This window comes from Dipteris shenzhenensis, chromosome 15, assembly GCF_047967505.1.
Source record: "Dipteris shenzhenensis isolate YYH24624 ecotype China chromosome 15, Dip_SZ_1.0, whole genome shotgun sequence".
In the NCBI taxonomy this organism is placed as follows: Eukaryota; Viridiplantae; Streptophyta; class Polypodiopsida; order Gleicheniales; family Dipteridaceae; genus Dipteris; species Dipteris shenzhenensis.
In genome coordinates this window covers 12495588-12513231 of record NC_141610.1, presented here as the reverse complement: position 1 = coordinate 12513231, position 17644 = coordinate 12495588, and the positions used below count along the sequence as shown (strand labels likewise).

The 17644-nt window shown below is 42.9% G+C and overlaps 2 protein-coding genes across 2 annotated transcripts; one reads left to right on the top strand and one right to left on the bottom strand.

The window, feature by feature from the left end:
- The first annotated feature begins 391 nt into the window (after positions 1 to 391).
- On the top strand, positions 392 to 941 carry LOC147893378 (uncharacterized). The gene is made up of 2 exons (XM_087385724.1): positions 392 to 629; positions 732 to 941. The coding sequence occupies exons 1-2, from the start codon at positions 531 to 533 to the stop codon at positions 939 to 941; spliced, it is 309 nt and encodes a 102-aa protein (XP_087241850.1). The 5' UTR covers positions 392 to 530.
- A 1230-nt stretch (positions 942 to 2171) lies between these two features.
- On the bottom strand, positions 2172 to 16545 carry LOC147893377 (uncharacterized). Its single transcript, XM_087385723.1, has 7 exons — positions 16146 to 16545; positions 15115 to 16029; positions 14761 to 14988; positions 14069 to 14256; positions 2950 to 3085; positions 2627 to 2860; positions 2172 to 2497 (listed from the first exon to the last, which is right to left on the bottom strand). The coding sequence occupies exons 1-7, from the start codon at positions 16543 to 16545 to the stop codon at positions 2328 to 2330; spliced, it is 2271 nt and encodes a 756-aa protein (XP_087241849.1). The 3' UTR covers positions 2172 to 2327.
- Between the last annotated feature and the right edge of the window lie 1099 nt (positions 16546 to 17644).

Below are 17644 nucleotides of genomic sequence, written 5' to 3'. Positions count from 1 at the left end.
GCAAAATGACGTGGCAAATGACGTGGCAGTGCTGACGTGGCTGATGACGTGTCACTAATGACGTGGCACTGATGACGTGGCAGTCGGTGATGACGTGGCAGTCGGTGATGACGTGGCAGTCGGTGCTGACGTGGCAGTCGGTGATGACGTGGCAGTCTATCTGCCACGTGTCGCAAGGTGAGTGTGTGCTCTATCCTCCACGTGTCGCCTCGTGGGCCGCCGGAATCTGGGAGATGCCGACGGAATCTCGAAGATTCCGTCGTCGTTCTTCGTTAGAGCTCGTGGATGCTGGAGCTCACTGGAGGAGCTAGGAGCTTTGCTGCGAAGCTGATGGCGGCGATTGGAGCTTGCTGTAGATGCTGGAGCTTGCTGGCGACTTCTTTTTCTGGAAGGAAGAACGTCTCGGATTTCTAGTGGAGGAGGATGGTGTTTGTTAAAATCGCGTCAACGAAAGAACCACCGGACGATTTAGGAGAAATTGAGGCGAGGTGAACTGTGCAGCTGCTGCGCTAGGAGACCCTCACGGCGTGATGCCTTTCAAGAAAGACTTGGGTAGAGTGCTGCGAAGCGGCCACAAATCTCGGAATTTGAGTTCTACAGTGGAAGCTGCACGGAGGCGAAGGCACACGGTATGCACTCCTTTGGTTTCGCTAGGATTCAAAATAGTGACGCTGCGGCCAGAAAGGGGTTATGCAAAGAGTGACGAAGCTTTTAATGCTAGTCCTCCGCAGCCGGAGGACACCGCTAAAAGAAGGATGCTTTGTAAGCGTAGCGAAAGTAAGGCGGACAGTGGAAATTTCAGAAAGCGAACGGAAAGAGACATCGTTTGTAGACGGTTGACAAGGGCAGTTGGAGTTGCAGTTGGAGTTGGAGTTGGAGGTCCAACGATGGAGTCGCCACTGCTGCTGCTCGTTCGTCGGCCGATTGGAGGCACCTTATAGAAGACTATGGGCTGTTGTTCGTTGTTGATGGAGCGCAATATTCTGAAACTCTAGTCTTTGGTAGGAGTCGGTGAAGGGGCTTTGGTGCAAAGAGTCGTTGAAGCTACTCGTCGCCCGTAGGTCTCTCTCACTCTCTTTTCCGAAACTCGGCCTTCTTAATGAAGACCTCTCACGATGGAAATCTCAGAACTCTCTCAAGAGAAATCACTTTTCCCAAAAAACAAAGGAAACAATGACGATTCGCACAATCACTCCTATCTTTCTCTCATAAGGATACACTCGAAGAACTTTTTCACATGATTCTCTTGCAGAGATCACTCACAATCTCTCTTGCTTTCAATCAAGGAATCCTCTCAAGAACAATGACGGAATTTTCTTTCAATGGACGGAAATTCTCTCAACGGAAGTGAAGGGAAAAAATCTCACAATCACTCAAGAGAACTCTCAATCTCACAATCTCTCTCACACTCTCAAGAATCTCAATGTCTCAACGGAAGACAAGGGAGCTCTGATACCATGACAAAATATGAAGAGGGGAGAGGAGAAGAGTGGAGATGAGGAGAGAGGGCACAGCTAGAGAGCACACCACAAATGACTAACTGTACACTAGATTTAGTTGAAAAAATAGAATATATACAAACCCTTTTAGGGTTAGGGTTAGGGGAGCTAACCCTTTCCTTTATAGCACTCTATAAGGTTAGTGCTATGCACATATGATCACGTGATGGTGCTATGCACACATGATCACATGATGTTGAGCGTGAACTCTCAACATTTCCAGCATGCCATCAAAGCTCCTCACATAGGAGCGCACGGCTGGGAGGTAGCACCATCTATTGTATCAATTTTACAGTAATCAAATTTTTGATTCTCCATACTATCTACTTTTCTCTCTTGCATACGAGATGCATACGAGATCTAGTTATCTATTGAGCACAAACGTTGTATTGTTTTCTTACAGTTTTTATATTTGAATAAAAGAGTTGTAAATAGACCTGATTTGCAATAGTTCTTGCTATCATAGGACAATTATCATTTTTAAAATTCATTTTTAGTCATTGAAAATCATAGCTCAAATCTTAGAGGACAACAAAATCTTCATGACCTATGTAGTTCAACATAAACTCCATGAATAATGAGCTATTAAGATGATACATAATTCCATAATGCATTTTCCTCAATGGAAAGAACATTTAAATGTCATCCAACTTTGCACATGCCAAACCTTTCAAAATCCTTGTAGCATTGGCATCACTCTACTTTGTCATCACCTACCTTAAAGGCATGCAGGATGACTACAAAGGATACTAAGCATGGTTGATTCAAGCTAAGATCATTCCTACTTGATACATCAAATATATACCAATTATGTTGCTCAATACTATTTCATGTTCTTGTGTTTGTATAAGAATCATGTTCCTCACTTAAATTAGGAGAGACATGAGAATGTTGCATGTTGTGTGGATTGTATACCTGTGCACAATGATCCAATGTCAAGTACAAGCATTCCTTCAACATTCGAGACCAATGTGTTTGCACCTCCCTATTATGACGACCTGTTCATAGAAAAGTAACAAGTGCATGATTAAGAATTTGTCACTTTAACCTACTAGCTATTCCAATAAAACCTAAATATTCCACTATCAAGTGTTGTGAAACAACTTAGAAGAAGTAAAGAAATAGACCATGTATGGCATCCTCATCGATATCATGTGAGCTAGAAGAACCAAGAATATCACCAATGGCTTGTACCAAGTTAGTTATATGTGTTGCAACCCTCTCAAGTTCATGAGGGTTAATGGCTCTAATTGGTGTAGTGGCATGTAAACCATGATTAGAAGCCCCAACTTGAACACTTGTAACAAGGTGAGGCCTTGGTGTGGATGGGGATCTTAAATTTGCATAATCTCCCTCTTCATCTGTGTAAAAAAAACAAGAAACCCTTCACTACAAATATGTTTTAGTGGAAATCCTCATGATAAATGCGAAAATATATGTGTAGACTCACTAATTTGGCTATAGGAGGAGGGTTCTCTTTGCACCACACCACTTGCCATCAATGTATCATAAGATTGCTGCTTTACCGCCTTATGCATGGCCTCCTTTGTCTGTAATGGTGATTTTGATGATGACGGTCCCAACCACTATACAAGTCACCAATACCATGAAAGATTTAACTTGTGATCATACACAACATACTAGAAGTTTTCAAAAGATGACCTCACATCCTAAAGATCAACCATTTTGCCATCTATGATCATTAAATTCTAGACTATTTTTTTCCAAATATGACCAGGCTCATGATTCATGCATGCCCACATGCACACGCACACATGTATGCATGCATGCATGTACACATGTGCACTCACACATGCCCACGCATGCTCTCTTTCTCTCTCTCTCTCTCTCTCACACACACACACACACACACACACACACATGCACACACGCATGCACGCACTCGCGCACACATGTACACACACACATGCACGTGCACACACACACACACACACACACATGTGCGCATGCGCTCGCATGAATACAGAGAGAATCCTCCACATCAAACAAGTCCCCAATGCGAAGCCCTTGAGGGTGCTTACCGTGTAGCCCTAGGATGTGGAATGTTTAGCAAGAAATGTTTTTGAAATCGCACTTCATAGAAAATTGATTTACTCTCATTATGATAATTTTCCAAGCTATAAAAATAAAATAATGAGAAAAACATTATGTTAGAAGACTAGCCCAAGCACATACTATCTCATTTTGAAAATATGAAGGTGACCTCTAAAGAAACCATAAAAGGCACATCAAAATATGTAAAAAGGAATAAAAATCACCATAGCTTTGCGATATTGTATCCTTCTTATGCAAGCATGACTCTACCTATTTTTAATCATATTTGCCTTCTAGTATTCTATAAAACCTATCTCCATATACATCATGACTATTCTCAAAGAAAATCCTATTCAAAGGAGATAAAGCAAAAGTATTATGACTTGAAACTTACATGATAAGTGCTATATCTTGGAAAGCCATCCTAATTTATTGGAAACTCATTAGAAAGCATGATGGACATGTATTGTTTCACACAAGTTTTTACTTATGATGCTTGCCGATTTGTGCTTCTAAGCTACAAAACCAGCTCATTTTCATGATTGGTTGAGGTAGATAGAATTTGACCCTTAGGGGTGCTTTGTGTGCTATATGACATAAATTTGAGTGCGTTCACTTAGAGACAAAGTTAATGGGATGGAGGGGGTAATAAGACCATCCCTTGCATCTGTAGCTAGATTTGCAAAAATAATGGCAATGGAAAATCAGTTGAAAAAAGAATATGGCAATGGAGGGTACCCTCTGGAGTCCCTTATGTGCTATATGACATGAATTCAAGTGCTTCAACTTAGAGACCAAGAACTGAATAGAAGGCATTATTAAGGCCATCCCTTGCATTTGTAGGTATACTTGAATTAAAATGGAGAAACAAGTGAAAAACAAATCTAGTAATGGAGGGTAGGATACACACATATGCATCATTTGATGGATAAATTTTGCAAGCTCAACTAATTAAAAAACTATTGTTGATGATGTAAAAACATCATAAACTTATTAACAATGATGGAATAATAATCTAGAGGCTTTTGATATGGTCTCTTGCACTAATTCTACATGCTAAAACAGGAACAATGTGGATTCTACTATTGAGATATCGAGCTCCACTCGCGATATGCCAGGGTGACTGTTGTGTATTTATGTCACCGACTTGTTAGCTGGAGATGCGGTTGGTACACCGCCCACGAATAATAGCTGGATGACAGCTATCCTTATCTACTCTAGTTTGTGGCTCAGTTAGTATGCCACCTTAGTTAGTTGAGTTTGGTTTGAGACCCACATATGGGGTTCTTCTATTTTCTTTGTACTTGAGTTCTTTTGGGCTTTCACAACTAAGAAGAGGAAAACTGTTTTCAGCCTCCACCTTTGTGTGTATTCCCCCATTGTGCATGTGAGAAAGCCGCAAGTGAGACTCCTTCCCTCTCTCCCACTATCTTCACATGGTATCAGAGCCTTGTTCGTGGTAAGGAGCTCAAGAAAGCAAACCAAGTTCACGGTGTCTTGGTAAGAGGACCAGTGTTGCTTTCCTATTTCGAGTTTGGGAGCAAATCTCTGCAGGTAGCACAGCCAGAAGTGCAAGAGTGCATTGTCTCAGATTGAGACGCCCTTCGCGGTGTGGCGAGAGTGCAGTATATGCTGTGGGAAGTTCTTTGATTTTTCTGATTCGAGGCCATCTCGGGGCCCGACCGTTTTGAAGGCGGAAGTTCTTCGCAGGCACTCAGAAAAAGGCCCTATTTTGGCTTTGCGACCACTGCTCGGCTAGTTGGTGAAAAGTTGCCGCAGAAATTGCATCGTATGCCTGTGTGCAGAGATATTAGGAGTTGCAGATTCATGCTTGTTGCTTGTTGATGCAAAATCGTCACTAGGAAGTGACTGTGTGGTGAAATACCACCTTCGTCAGTTTTGCAGATCTGCCCGTGTGAGGCAAAAGCTGTGTTTTTTGCAGTGACAGAATATTTTGCGGTGTTCTTAAATGGCATCTGATTCTCTTTCACAGATTGTCACTGAAAAGCTTGACAAGAACAACTTCCAGGCATGGAAGTTTAGAATGACGAATTTCCTTATAAGAAAAGGCTATTGGGAGTTCATTACAGGAAATGAAGAAGAACATGTTCTTCCTAATGTTCCCAATCAATAGGAAATGTAGGCATTTAAAGGATGGCATGAGAGAGCCAGGAAAGTTATGTACTGGCTGTCTATCAGTATTTCGGACTCCATGATTGTGCATATTCAGGATGCAAGTACGCCAAAGGAGGCATGGGATACTTTGGCAAAAATGTACAGCACAAATACGCAAGCTAGGAAAATGCAGCTCAAGCAGGAGCTGCACAATGTGCAGAGAGAAAATATGAGCATCAATGACTACCACATGAAGGTGAAGAAAATTGCGGATGCACTTGCTTCCATTGGGCCGCCAGTGGATGATGACGATTTAGTTTCTGTGACCTTGAATGGTCTAGGAAAGGATTATGCATAGTTCCGGACATCCATTGCCGTCCGTGAAAAATTTCCTGATTTTGAGGAGTTGATTGCTCTTCTAATTTCTGAAGAGCAGAGAAATGGTGGTGCATCTTCTTCAGCAGGAACTTCAAAAGAAACTGTCTTCTACTCAAATGCTGGCAGAGGTGGAGGCAGAGGTAGAGGAGGCCGATCTGCAGGCCATGGTAGAAATCAGAATATGCAGCAAATGCAAGAAAACCAGTCCTATGCAGGAGGACATGGTAACTCTAGAGGCAGGGGGAGCCAAAGAGGTCGTGGTGGATGGCAGAGAGGCCAAAATTCAAATAGCAATGTTGAATGCTACTACTGTGGTAAAATGGGGCATATGGCTAAAGACTGCTACAAAAAGCAGAATGACATTATGAATGGAAAATTGCAGCAAGGAAATTATGCATCCTCTAGTAGACAGGGTGATGACAGAAATGAGCATTTGTTTATGGTGCAGCATATGACAAATTCTGTGACAAGTGCAGAAGAAAGCAATGATGTGTGGTATGTTGACTCAGGTGCGTCAAACCACATGACAGGTCATGCTGAATGGATGCAGGATGTAAGCAAAATGGAAAAACCAGGATTTGTGGAGACTGGTGATGATATTGCACATCCTATTGTGCAGATTGGCAAAATTCCTTTGTCTATGCAGGATGGGAAAAAGAAATACTTGTTTGATGTATTTCATGTCCCGAACATCACCAAGAACCTGGTTTCTGTTGGTCAGATGGTTGAGCAGGGCTTGCAGGTTAGATTTAATCCTCATGGATGCTTTGTTGAGGATATGAAAAATAATGGTCGCTTGATAGCAAAAGGAAAGAAGAAGAGCAAGATGTTTACGTTGGATGCGGACATGTCTGAATTGAGTGCAGCAATGTTTGCACATGGGACCAGTGTAGTTGCAGATATTGATATCTGGCACAAACGCATTGGTCATGTTAATATACAGCGACTTAAATCAATGCAAGCCCAACATATTGTTGCAGGATTGCCTAAATTCAAGGTTGCAGAAATGCACAAGGTTTGTGAAGCCTGTCAATTTGGAAAACAGGCAAGGAAACCTTTTCCTAGGCATGTTCAAGAGAGTAAAAAGCCATTGGAATTAATCCACTCTGATGTGTGGACTACTAAAGCTGCATCTATTGGTGGCTGTCACTATTTTGTCACATTTATTGATGACTTTAGCAGAAAACTTTGGGTGTATTTTATGAAAAAGAAAAGTGAGGTGTTTGGGCACTTCAAAGCTTTCAAAGCTATGGTTAAAAAAGAAACAGGCCTGCAAATAAAATGCCTAAGGTTAGATGGAGGGGGAGAGTACCTCTCAAATGAGTTTGCAAGGTTCTTGCAGGAGCATGGTATAAAGCAGCAATATTCATGCAGTCATACCCCACAGCAAAATGGAATTGCAGAAAGGAAAAACAGGCATATTGGAGAGGTATCTCGGGCTGTGCTAAATGAAAAAGATCTACCAGATTATTATTGGGCTGAAGCAGTTGCTACAGCAGTTTATAGAATGAACAGGACTCCCACTGCAGCAATACATGGCATGACGCCAGAGGAGATGTATACTGGTAGGAAACCAGATATTTCTCATTTGAAAATTTTTGGTTGCATTGCCTATGTCCATGTGCCAGATGAGTTGAGGTCCAAGTTGGATCCAAAAGCTGAGAAGTGCATCTTTATTGGTTATTCTCTGCAGCAGAAAGGGTATAGATGCTATAACCCTTCTACTCGTAAGTTTACAGTGAGCAGAGATGTTGTTTTTGATGAGATGAGCAGCTGGTATAAACTAGTAAATGTGATGATTGATGTAGATGCACAAAATGGTAATGCTGCACAGAATTCACAGCAGCAATCACAAAATATCAGTGGACCTGCAGTGTCATCTAGCAGTGGTTCACATACTTCGCCATGGACAGGCAGATTGAGATCAGGAAAATCTCCTTAAAGCAATGCAGAGAGTGGTATGCAGGTATCACGAAAAGGAAAAGAGAAGGTAGATCAGCCCATGTTTGATGTGAATGCAGGTCACTCTTGTGTGGATGGTGAATCCAGTGGCTCAGAACAGAGCATTGATGATGAGTTGGGTATTCCTTCTATTGTTACACCTGGAGTAAGGAAGACCAGGGATGTTTTGAGAGAACCTGGAAGTGAGCCTATTTTGCGCAAGTCTACCAGGGTTAGGTATCCTGTGGATAGGCTGAAATATGATGGATTTACAGCCATTCACTATGCCTATATGGTCAAAGTGATACAAGAACCAGAACCCACTTCTTTTGAGCAAGCCATGGGAAATGAAAAATGGGAGAAAGCCATGGATGAGGAAATGGATGCCTTGGATGCAAATGCTACATGGGAATTGGTGCCTTTGCCTAAAGACAAGAATGCAATTGGCTGTAAGTGGGGTTATAAGATCAAGCACAATGCAGATGGTTCTGTGAATAGATACAAGGCAAAATTAGTTGTCAAGGGGTATGCACAGACATATGGCATTGATTATGAATAAACTTTCAGCCCGGTTGCAAGGATGGCAATCGTAAGAGCAGCCATTGCTATGGCCGCATCAAAGGGATGGTCTTTACATCAGATGGATGTAAAGAATGCCTTCTTGCATGGCGATTTGCAAGAAGAGGTCTTTATGGAGCAGCCAGCAGGTTATGTTCATACTATTCATCCTGAGTTTGTTTGCAGGTTAAAGAAAGCCTTGTATGGCTTGAAGCAAGCACCTAGAGCATGGTCTGACAAGATAGGACAGTATCTTGTCACTATTGGCTTTCAGATTTCCAAGGCAGATTTCTCACTCTATGTGAGAAAAACAGAGAAAGGGATTATGCTGCTTGTCATTTATGTTGATGATTTGATCATCACAGGTGATAGTGATGAAGATATCCTTCATGTGAAAATGCTATTGAGGCAGAAGTTTGAGATGAAGGATTTGGGAGAGCTGCGTTATTTCTTGGGCATTGAGGTGATTAGATCACCAAGTGGGATACAGCTCTTGCAGAGGCAGTATGGATTAGACATGCTGTCCAAATATGGGATGACAGGCTGTAAGCCTATTTCAGTTCCTTTGGAGCAGAATGTGAAGCTGAGCGCAGATGCAGGTGAGCTTCTGGAAGACCCTACTATGTACAGACGCATAGTAGGAAGTTTGATTTACATGACTATTACCAGGCCAGATTTGAGCTATGCTGTTGGGTTGGTAAGTCAGTTTATGCAGACTCCAAGGAAACCGCATTTGGATGCGGCTAGACGCATACTCAAGTATGTGAAGTCCACATTGCAGTATGGACTATTTTATGAGGCTGGGGTTCAGATACAGTTGCATGGATACACTGATGCTGATTGGGCTGGTAGTATTTTTGATAGACGATCTACCAGTGGATATGTGTTCTCTTTTGGGAGTGCTGCAGTCACTTAGAGCAGCAAGAAACAACCTACAGTTGCCTTGTCGAGCACAGAGGCTGAGTACAGGGGTGCAGCAATGGCTGCATGTGAGGTAGCTTGGTTGCATAAGCTACTCTATGATATGCATCAGTCTACAGATGGGCCAGTTGTCATTTGTTGTGACAACATGAGCAGCATACACTTGGCAAAGAACCCAGTCTTTCATGCTAGAACAAAGCACATTGAGGTGCATTATTACTATGTGCGGGAGAAGGTTTTACTATGTCTTATTGATCTAGTTTATGTCAGCACAGAGGATCAAGTAGCTGACATATTCACAAAAGCATTGGGCACAGAGAAGCTGCGCAAGTTCAGAGACCTGCTTGGTGTGCAGGAATTGGGATTGAGCTCGAGGGGGAGTGTTGAGATATCGAGCTCCACTCGCGATATGCCAGGGTGACCGTTGTATATTTATGTCACCGACTTGTTAGCTGGAGATGCAGTTGGTACACCGCCCACGAATAATAGCTGGATGACAGCTATCCTTATGTACTCTAGTTTGTGGCTCAGTTAGTATGCCACCTTAGTTAGTTGAGTTTGGTTTGAGACCCACATATGGGGTTCTTCTATTTTCTTTGTACTTGAGTTCTTTTGGGCTTTCACAACTAAGAAGCGGAAAACTGTTTTCAGCCTCCACCTTTGTGTGTATTCCCCCATTGTGCTTGTGAGAAAGCCGCAAGTGAGACTCCTTCCCTCTCTCCCACTATCTTCACATCTACATGATCCAATATGCTATGAGGCACCTTGTAAGCACCCAAATGATATTGAAAATGTGTTTGATTTGACATGCACCTCTATGGCCAAAAGGGTAGCTAAAATTTCCCTATGGTCAATGTAAGAACTACCATATGTTTAAAGGGGATGAGGTCCTATTTATTGGCACATGTTAGAAGATAGTAGCCACAAGTCATCCCATTTTACATCCTATGTCCATTAGGGTATCCATAGGCTACCTGTTCTACCATGTTTCCAAAAGGCTCTATTTCCCTACATTGGGAGATAACCACCCTTTATAAAAGGTGATCATCATTGGTCCAAAAGGGCCATAGTGGCCCTATTTCCCTAGATGGGGACATGAATGCCCTTGAGATGGTCTAAAAGGGTGACCTATGAGAAGTTTTGAATTTTGGCCTACCTTTGGAGACCGCTTTTGACAAGGGCCCCTTGTTAAAATCATTTTATTCACTGAATATTGAAATTAAAAGATATCCAAAATGTCTACAAGCATGCATGATTGTATGGAAAATTTTATAGAGCTAAGAGTCACCCACAAGAGACCACTAGGGCCATTAGATCTCCAATATGATCTAATGCACAACAAGAAAAAGCACCCATAGACGTGCACATAGATGCATTTTCTTAACTATAAAAAAACTTACAAGTGCGTCTATTTTCGTGTCTATTTGCACGTCTACAGATCCATGTCTATAGGTGCATCTATTCAATAGACAGACGCACCTAATGAAAAGAGAGGATAACAGAGAGAAGGAAAAAGAGAGAAAAAGTGAGGATAAAAGAGAGAAAAAGAGAGAAGGAAAGAGAGGAGAAAAAAGAGAGAAAAAGAGAGGAGATAAGAGAGAAATAGAGAGGAGAAAAGAGACGAAAAGAGAGGATAAAAGGGAGAAGGAAAAAGAGAGAAAAAGTGAGGATAAAAGAGAGAAAAAGAGAGAAGGAAAGAGAGGAGAAAAGAGAGGAGGCAAAAGAGAGAAAAAGAGAGGAGATAAGAGAGAAAAAGAGAGGAGAAAAGAGAGGAAACGAGACGAAAAGAGAGAAGGAAAGAGAGAATAAAAGAGAGAAGGAAAAAGAGAGAAAAAGTGAGGATAAAAGAGAGAAAAAGAGAGAAGGAAAGAGAGGAGAAAAGGGAGGAAAATAGAGGAAAAGAGAGGAGAAAAAAGAGAGAAAAAGAGAGGAGATAAGAGAGAAAAAGAGATGAAAAAGAGAGGAGAAAAAGGAGAAAAGAGAGAAAAAGAGAGAAAAAGAGAGGAGAAAAAGGAGAAAAGAGAGGAGAAAAAATAGAGAAAAAGAGAGAAGATAAGAGAGAAAAAGAGAGAAAGAGAAAAGTGAAAAAGAGAGAAGGAAAGGTAGGATAAAAGAGAAGGAAAAAGAGAGAAAAAGTGAGGATAAAAGAGAAAAAGAGAGAAAAGGAAAGAGAGGAGAAAAGAGAGGAGAAAAAGAGAGAAAAAGAGAGAAGGAAAGAGATGAGAAAAGAGAGGAAAAGAGGGAAAAGAGAGAAGAAAAAAGAAAGGAGATAAGAGAGAAAAAGAGAGAAGAAAAGAGAAGCAAAGAGAAGAGAAAGGAGAGAAAAAGAGAATGCAATCCCTTATTTCCTCACGAATGCGATCCCTTTCTTCATTCATGCAATCCCTTTCCATCATTCATGCAATCCCTTTCTTCATTCATGCAATCTCTTTCCATCATTCATGCAATCACTTATTTCCATCATTCATGCAACCCCTTTCTTGGAAGGGGAAGGGGAAAGAGAAGGGGAAGGGAAAGAGAAGGAAAATGAAGGGGAAGGGGAAAGGGAAGAACACAATAAAAACTGTCGTAGCGCGTCTATAGAGGCGTCTAACAGCGCGTCTATAGGCGCGACTGCCTGTTTTTCCAAAAGTTAGACACGCTGTTAGATGCATCTATAGACACGCTCTGACAGACGCCTATTTGAAAGAAACTGAAAAGGACATGTACCCGATCCCAAAAAGAACAACGCTAGTACCAAAAACATCCCTTCCTTGCATACGACAAAGAATGAATCCAAAGAGAGCAACTTTTAAAGAAGATCAACCGCCAAGAGACTTACCTTGGATAGAGGTATGAAAGCTTCTTGTCCTTCTTCAAAGACGCTTCTCTTTCTTCTCTTCCTTGTTCACCCTCTTCTCTTATGTGCTTGGAGATGATTGTGTAAGCTTAGAGATGAGTGCGGGTGCTTGGAGATTAGTGTGGATGCCCGGAGTTGTGTCTGTTAATAGGAAAGCAAGTCGTGCAACGCTAAAATTATGTGAAGGAAAGCAAGCGCACTAAAAGTAGATTTGAAAATCAACTCGCAGTCTGCGCCTCTAAAAGCACATCTATTAGTGCGTCTAAAGGTGTGTCTATCAGCGCATCTACACTACATTTTAGATGTGCCTATAGACGTGTTCCACAGTATAGACGTGGTGTTAGAAGCGCTTTTAGACACTCCATAAAGTTTTGACATTTACAACTCATGCAAGAACACATTTTTTGGGTTGTTTATCTGTAGGATGTCTTCATCTTCAACAAATAGCTCCAGTGAGGATGAATCCCTCTGTATCCACCATCGCGATATGTGGTTGGAGCAAAAAATCAAATGCATGTGTGATCGATGTTGAGAAAACATGTATCGTGCACGCAAAATTACACTCAATCACGTCTCAAAGTATGGAGAATGGGATGTGACCGTAAACATGGTAAGTGTTAAAGAGTTAAGGTTGATTGAGATACCTATGGGTGTTCATGTGTTTGAGTTATGATCCCATTTTAATTTGATATAGGATGCAGTGCCACACCCGCATATGTTGCCCTATGCTCGTCATGAGGAGGCGAAGCATCGGTGATATGAGGTGGGATCTTCAAGAGTGACCATTACGGATGCATGGAGTGATGGTGATAGTATCCCTCCACCATTACCTCATGAGGCCATGGAGAAGGAGGTGTTTGATGATATGGTGCGAGATTTATATGTCCATCAATCCTCAGGTAGGGATGATAGCATGGAGCAGGACAATCTTTTTACCACAGCATCAACTCCACTATTTGAGAGGTGCACTTTCTCTGTTCTACGTGCCTCCCTTGAGTTACTAAACTTGCAGACCATCTATCGATGGAGCAATGCAGGTTTGAATGCATTACTTAAGTAAGCTTTAAAGTCTATTTTGCAAACATGGTGAATTATGCTAGTGGGTCAATAACTCGAATGATTTTATGGTCTTCACGTGTAGACTATTGTGTAAAATGCTTTCAAGGGAGAATAAATTACCAACCTCAACAGATATGACAAGGTAATATGTCACCTCTCTTGGAGGATTAGATTACAAGCGCATCCATGCATGCGTCAACGAGGCTTGGGGCACGTTGGAACTCTTATCTTCCTTTTGAAAATCTTATGTACAGGCCTCATAAATACACACTCTATTGTACAAGTTTTGGGGATAGTTCTAAGCCTCGTCCCCATGCGTGGGTTTTCATTAATAATAGCACAAATTTCACTCAATTTTCACCTTGTCCACCTCAACTTTCATTAATCTATCAATGCCTCTTAATTTCATACTCTTTCCATTATTGTTAAAGAGGTGCAAAGGGACACTAGACCTTGACATGAAAATGCTATGATCAAAAGGATTGACTGGGAGATAAACTAAGATGTTGTGTTGCATATTGTGTGAGATGCTATTGGATATATCTTGATGTGTAGCTTACCTTATTGGCATACATTTAGAGTATTACCCTTCGTGTATCCTTGAGTGGGAATGAATGAAAAAATTAAGAAGAGAGGGGTCATGGGCGAGGAAGGAAACAAGATAAGCAAGCCACAAATTCGAAATTCACAAAGCTATACTTACCATTGATGTAGGGTTGTTGTTTCTTTGAGAACTCCCTAACTGGCCTTGCCTAGCACGATGAGCGCTAAAGTTTGTTGGGCTTGTTGATGATTGGGACATGTTGAGAACTCTCATTTGTGTGGCAACATGTTGAGTAGCATGTTCAGGGCCTTCTTCACTAGTACCTCCATCTCCTCCCTTTGTCCCACCTGCATTCAACCAAACAGAAAAGGGAGAGTTGTCCTAGCATGTTTTTCGAGCTTCTTCCTTTGAGATGACAAGGTTGACACATACCCCCACATATGGTTGGATGTCCTATGAATCCACTCATTGCCTTATGTAGGAGAAGGCAAGAAAGAGGAATAAAGTTTATGTTGTGTTAGTGGGCTTTGACTCAATGCTTAGACGTTAGAAACAAGAAAAAGGCTATCATACTCTAGTCTATTTTGACTCTCGAGTTAGTGCGGCTGAAATTGAGAAATCTAGGTTTGGATTTTGGGTTGCCTTTAATTTTAAAGCCAGTATTTGGTATTTTATTTGTAAATACCTGCATTTAAGATTTTGGATTGGGAAAAATGTTTTATGTGAGCACTTCTCGAAATCTAGCTCACCGGGTGTACTATATTTGATGATTGTGTTATGGCATACATCGAGTATCAAGTATCACTATAGTACTCATCTAATACAGTAGACGACCTTTTCAAAACACATACCTTCAGCGATGCCAAGCTGCTCTTGCAACCTGGTACTCTTAAGAACTTGCAAGTGTCGTAACGCTCCATGGACCTCTTCACAGTTTATTGAATTATCGGTACTGATAACCGACTCTGGACTTTTGTTCATTGTATTGTAAGTGGAGACCGAGCTTGATCGATTCGCTATATCAGGCGCAACCCGTGTTTGTGGCGGAGGCCCAACACCGTTTAGTACTGGCATTGCACCTTCTTCGTTCATGATTGTACGTACACGCAACCGAGGAGAACACACAGCTAATTAAATAGTGAGGACGCATCTGGCTCTGCTCTTGCAATGACTCGCGGTGATGAGAAGGATAGAACTTATTATACCTGTTCTCACATTACTACTCGCCATGCTTACTCTCGCCAACCGGTCCTTCGAAATCGCAGCTGATCGAAGAAGAGCTTCACCTTCGCTCGCCTCACCAGCGCCTAGGCGACCCAGCTTTTCATCTATGCTGGTGAGAAGAACAGCTTCAGCAGCGCTCCGCGTCATGCCGACATGGCCGAGCTCCTCCTGTACCATGGAGCCAAAAACACCTTCATTGCCACTTGCCATGCCTAATATATTACCCACCTGCCCTTGCAGCTGCTCTTGCGTCATGTTACGCAAAACAGTTCCATTGTCGCTCGCAAATTGTTCTACACCACCAAGTTGCCCTTGCATTATTGTTCGAAGAACATTTTCATAGTCGCTCAGCTTCGATTGTTGCATCATGCTGTGAAGAAGTTCAATGCCGCCCCCGCCCTGCTTCTGTTCAATCATGGCGCCGAGAAAAGTTTGACCGGCATCCGCCATGCTTACACTACCCAGCTGTTGAGCTTGCATCATGGCGCCAAGAGCTTCGTTTTTGCCACGGAGCTGCTCTTGCATCACAGTCGGGGTAAGGGCTTCGTTGCCACCTGTCATTCGTGCATTACGGAGCTGTTGATCTTGTTTCATGGTGCGAAGAATAGCTTCACCGCCGCTCGTCATGTCTGCACGACCCGCTTGCTTTTGCGTGGCGCCGGTGATGTCGCCTTTGAGGGAATCAATGGTACTGGTGTCTGTTGATTGATCTTCTGGAGTTGATGGGTTCGATGATCGTGCTATCCTTTGTGTACCGGGTTGATCAGGAGGGGGAACTTCTGCAATTTCACTGCCGCTTATGCCACCTCCACCGCCCCCTCCCCCTCCACCTCTACCTCCACCTCCACCATGTGTCCCACCTCTACCTCCTCCACCTCCACCTCCACCTCCACCACCTGCAACAAAGTAGAAAGAACCGACAGGTGAGGATACAGTCGCTCTGTTCTCCTAATAGTGAGATAGCGTGTGTAGTTAGAACAGAGTCGCGTACAGAAAAGATCAAACCACTCACCCTCACTAGTGGCTCCACCGCTCACATCCCGACCTGTTTCTAAATCCTTAACAAAACGCTGGGCTTTGGGTGCTAGACCGCCCACTCCGAAGGTTCCATATGGTGAGTGAATATGTGGCCTGATACTCCACAACCAGGTCAGCACCTTAAGTGATACTGCTACTGCAACTACACTAAAGACAGTCAAACCGGCGACTGCTCCCGGGCTGACGGGATGGGCGTGAGGAGGCGAGGGAGATGGTGCCAAGAAGGAAGGGGGAGGCTTGAACAGGCCAGACGGAGCAACCGTAGGGGGATAGAAAATTGGTGGATATGGAGCCCCGGGAGCTGCGACATAGTGAGATTCTCTATTTGGAGGCCTAGTGTAACCATCATAGAATTTGAATGCTCGACGTCCCATGACGAAGCAGGTAAGTGCTCGATCGATTCGGAAACCCCTTAACTACTAACGGAGAAGTAGAGAGAGGTGCCCCTTGTTCCAAAGAGTGGGCACTGGTACCAGGCGATGGAGGTGAGCTTGTGAAAGCGCAGTTTTTCATTGGGCTCAGCTTTCTACGCAGCGGCCCTTGAGGAGCGAAATTATTTTTAGACAAGGAAATAGATGGAAACTCAGAAAAGAAGCCAAGTAGCTTAGATAAATCCTAATTGTGCATAATAAGCAGCAGCAGTCGAACGAAATGTTTGCGGGCAAACGAAACGGCGTGAGGAAGCGAGATCAATCACTGGGCCGCAAAGGCAAAAGAGCTGATGATAATGTTTAGAAGGCCTGTACCACTTGATCTATCTCAATCTGTCATAGTCAATGCCACTCCCATTGCTAGTCCTCTTTTTCTGGCCTACCCCGTCTGTCTTGATATTGCGAGGTCGCTCATGACCAGCCACAATATATTAATTCACTTTGTCTCACGGGATAAGAAGCACGTTGCGAGGCCTCAAACTACGACAAAATGCACACACGCATCGGAAGTTTGCACAGCTTTTATATTCGATTGGTAACTGTCGCCACGCATTACACACTCTCTTGACAACCACTCATGCACGCCATCTACATTTTTGGTGGTCGGCACTACCTTGTTGTGCATATAAAACGAGTAGCATGATCTGCCTCCATCCTAGGTCGCCGTTAATTTCAATGAATGAAACTGTAAGTTTTATTTATAAATCTCAATATTTGAATGCTTTTTAGGATATTTTCAAGTTGGATCTATGTTAAACCTTAGCAATGAGCATTGCTTTGTGTTGGATCTCCCTCTGTGTGTGTGTGTGTGCGCCCATCTGCATGGAGGAGCCGCTTCCTGCAACCCTTCCGTTTGCCCCTACGCCGTCTCTTGTTGCTTCCCGTTCTGAAGCTCCTACCCACGAGCTCGACCCTATATGCGATACCCCACATGAAGCCCCCTTTTCTTTTCCTGTTGCATCAGTTTAACCTGAAGCCACGTTTTCTCCTCCTGCTTCGTCACTTTCTGTCGCTGTTGTTCTGGACCCTCCTTTCCCTGCTC

Excerpts from the sequence above, each read along its gene's own strand:
- LOC147893378 (XM_087385724.1), top strand. The coding sequence starts at position 531 with ATGCCTTTCAAGAAAGACTTGGGTAGAGTGCTGCGAAGCGGCCACAAA. Across the intron at positions 630-731 it reads CACGGAGGCGAAGGCACACG|CCGGAGGACACCGCTAAAAG; the intron begins GTATGCACTCCT and ends AGTCCTCCGCAG.
- LOC147893377 (XM_087385723.1), bottom strand. The coding sequence starts at position 16,545 with ATGGGACGTCGAGCATTCAAATTCTATGATGGTTACACTAGGCCTCCA. Across the intron at positions 16,030-16,145 it reads CGGTGGAGCCACTAGTGAGG|GTGGTGGAGGTGGAGGTGGA; the intron begins GTGAGTGGTTTG and ends ACTTTGTTGCAG. Across the intron at positions 14,989-15,114 it reads GAGTAGTAATGTGAGAACAG|GTGCAATGCCAGTACTAAAC; the intron begins GTATAATAAGTT and ends TGAACGAAGAAG.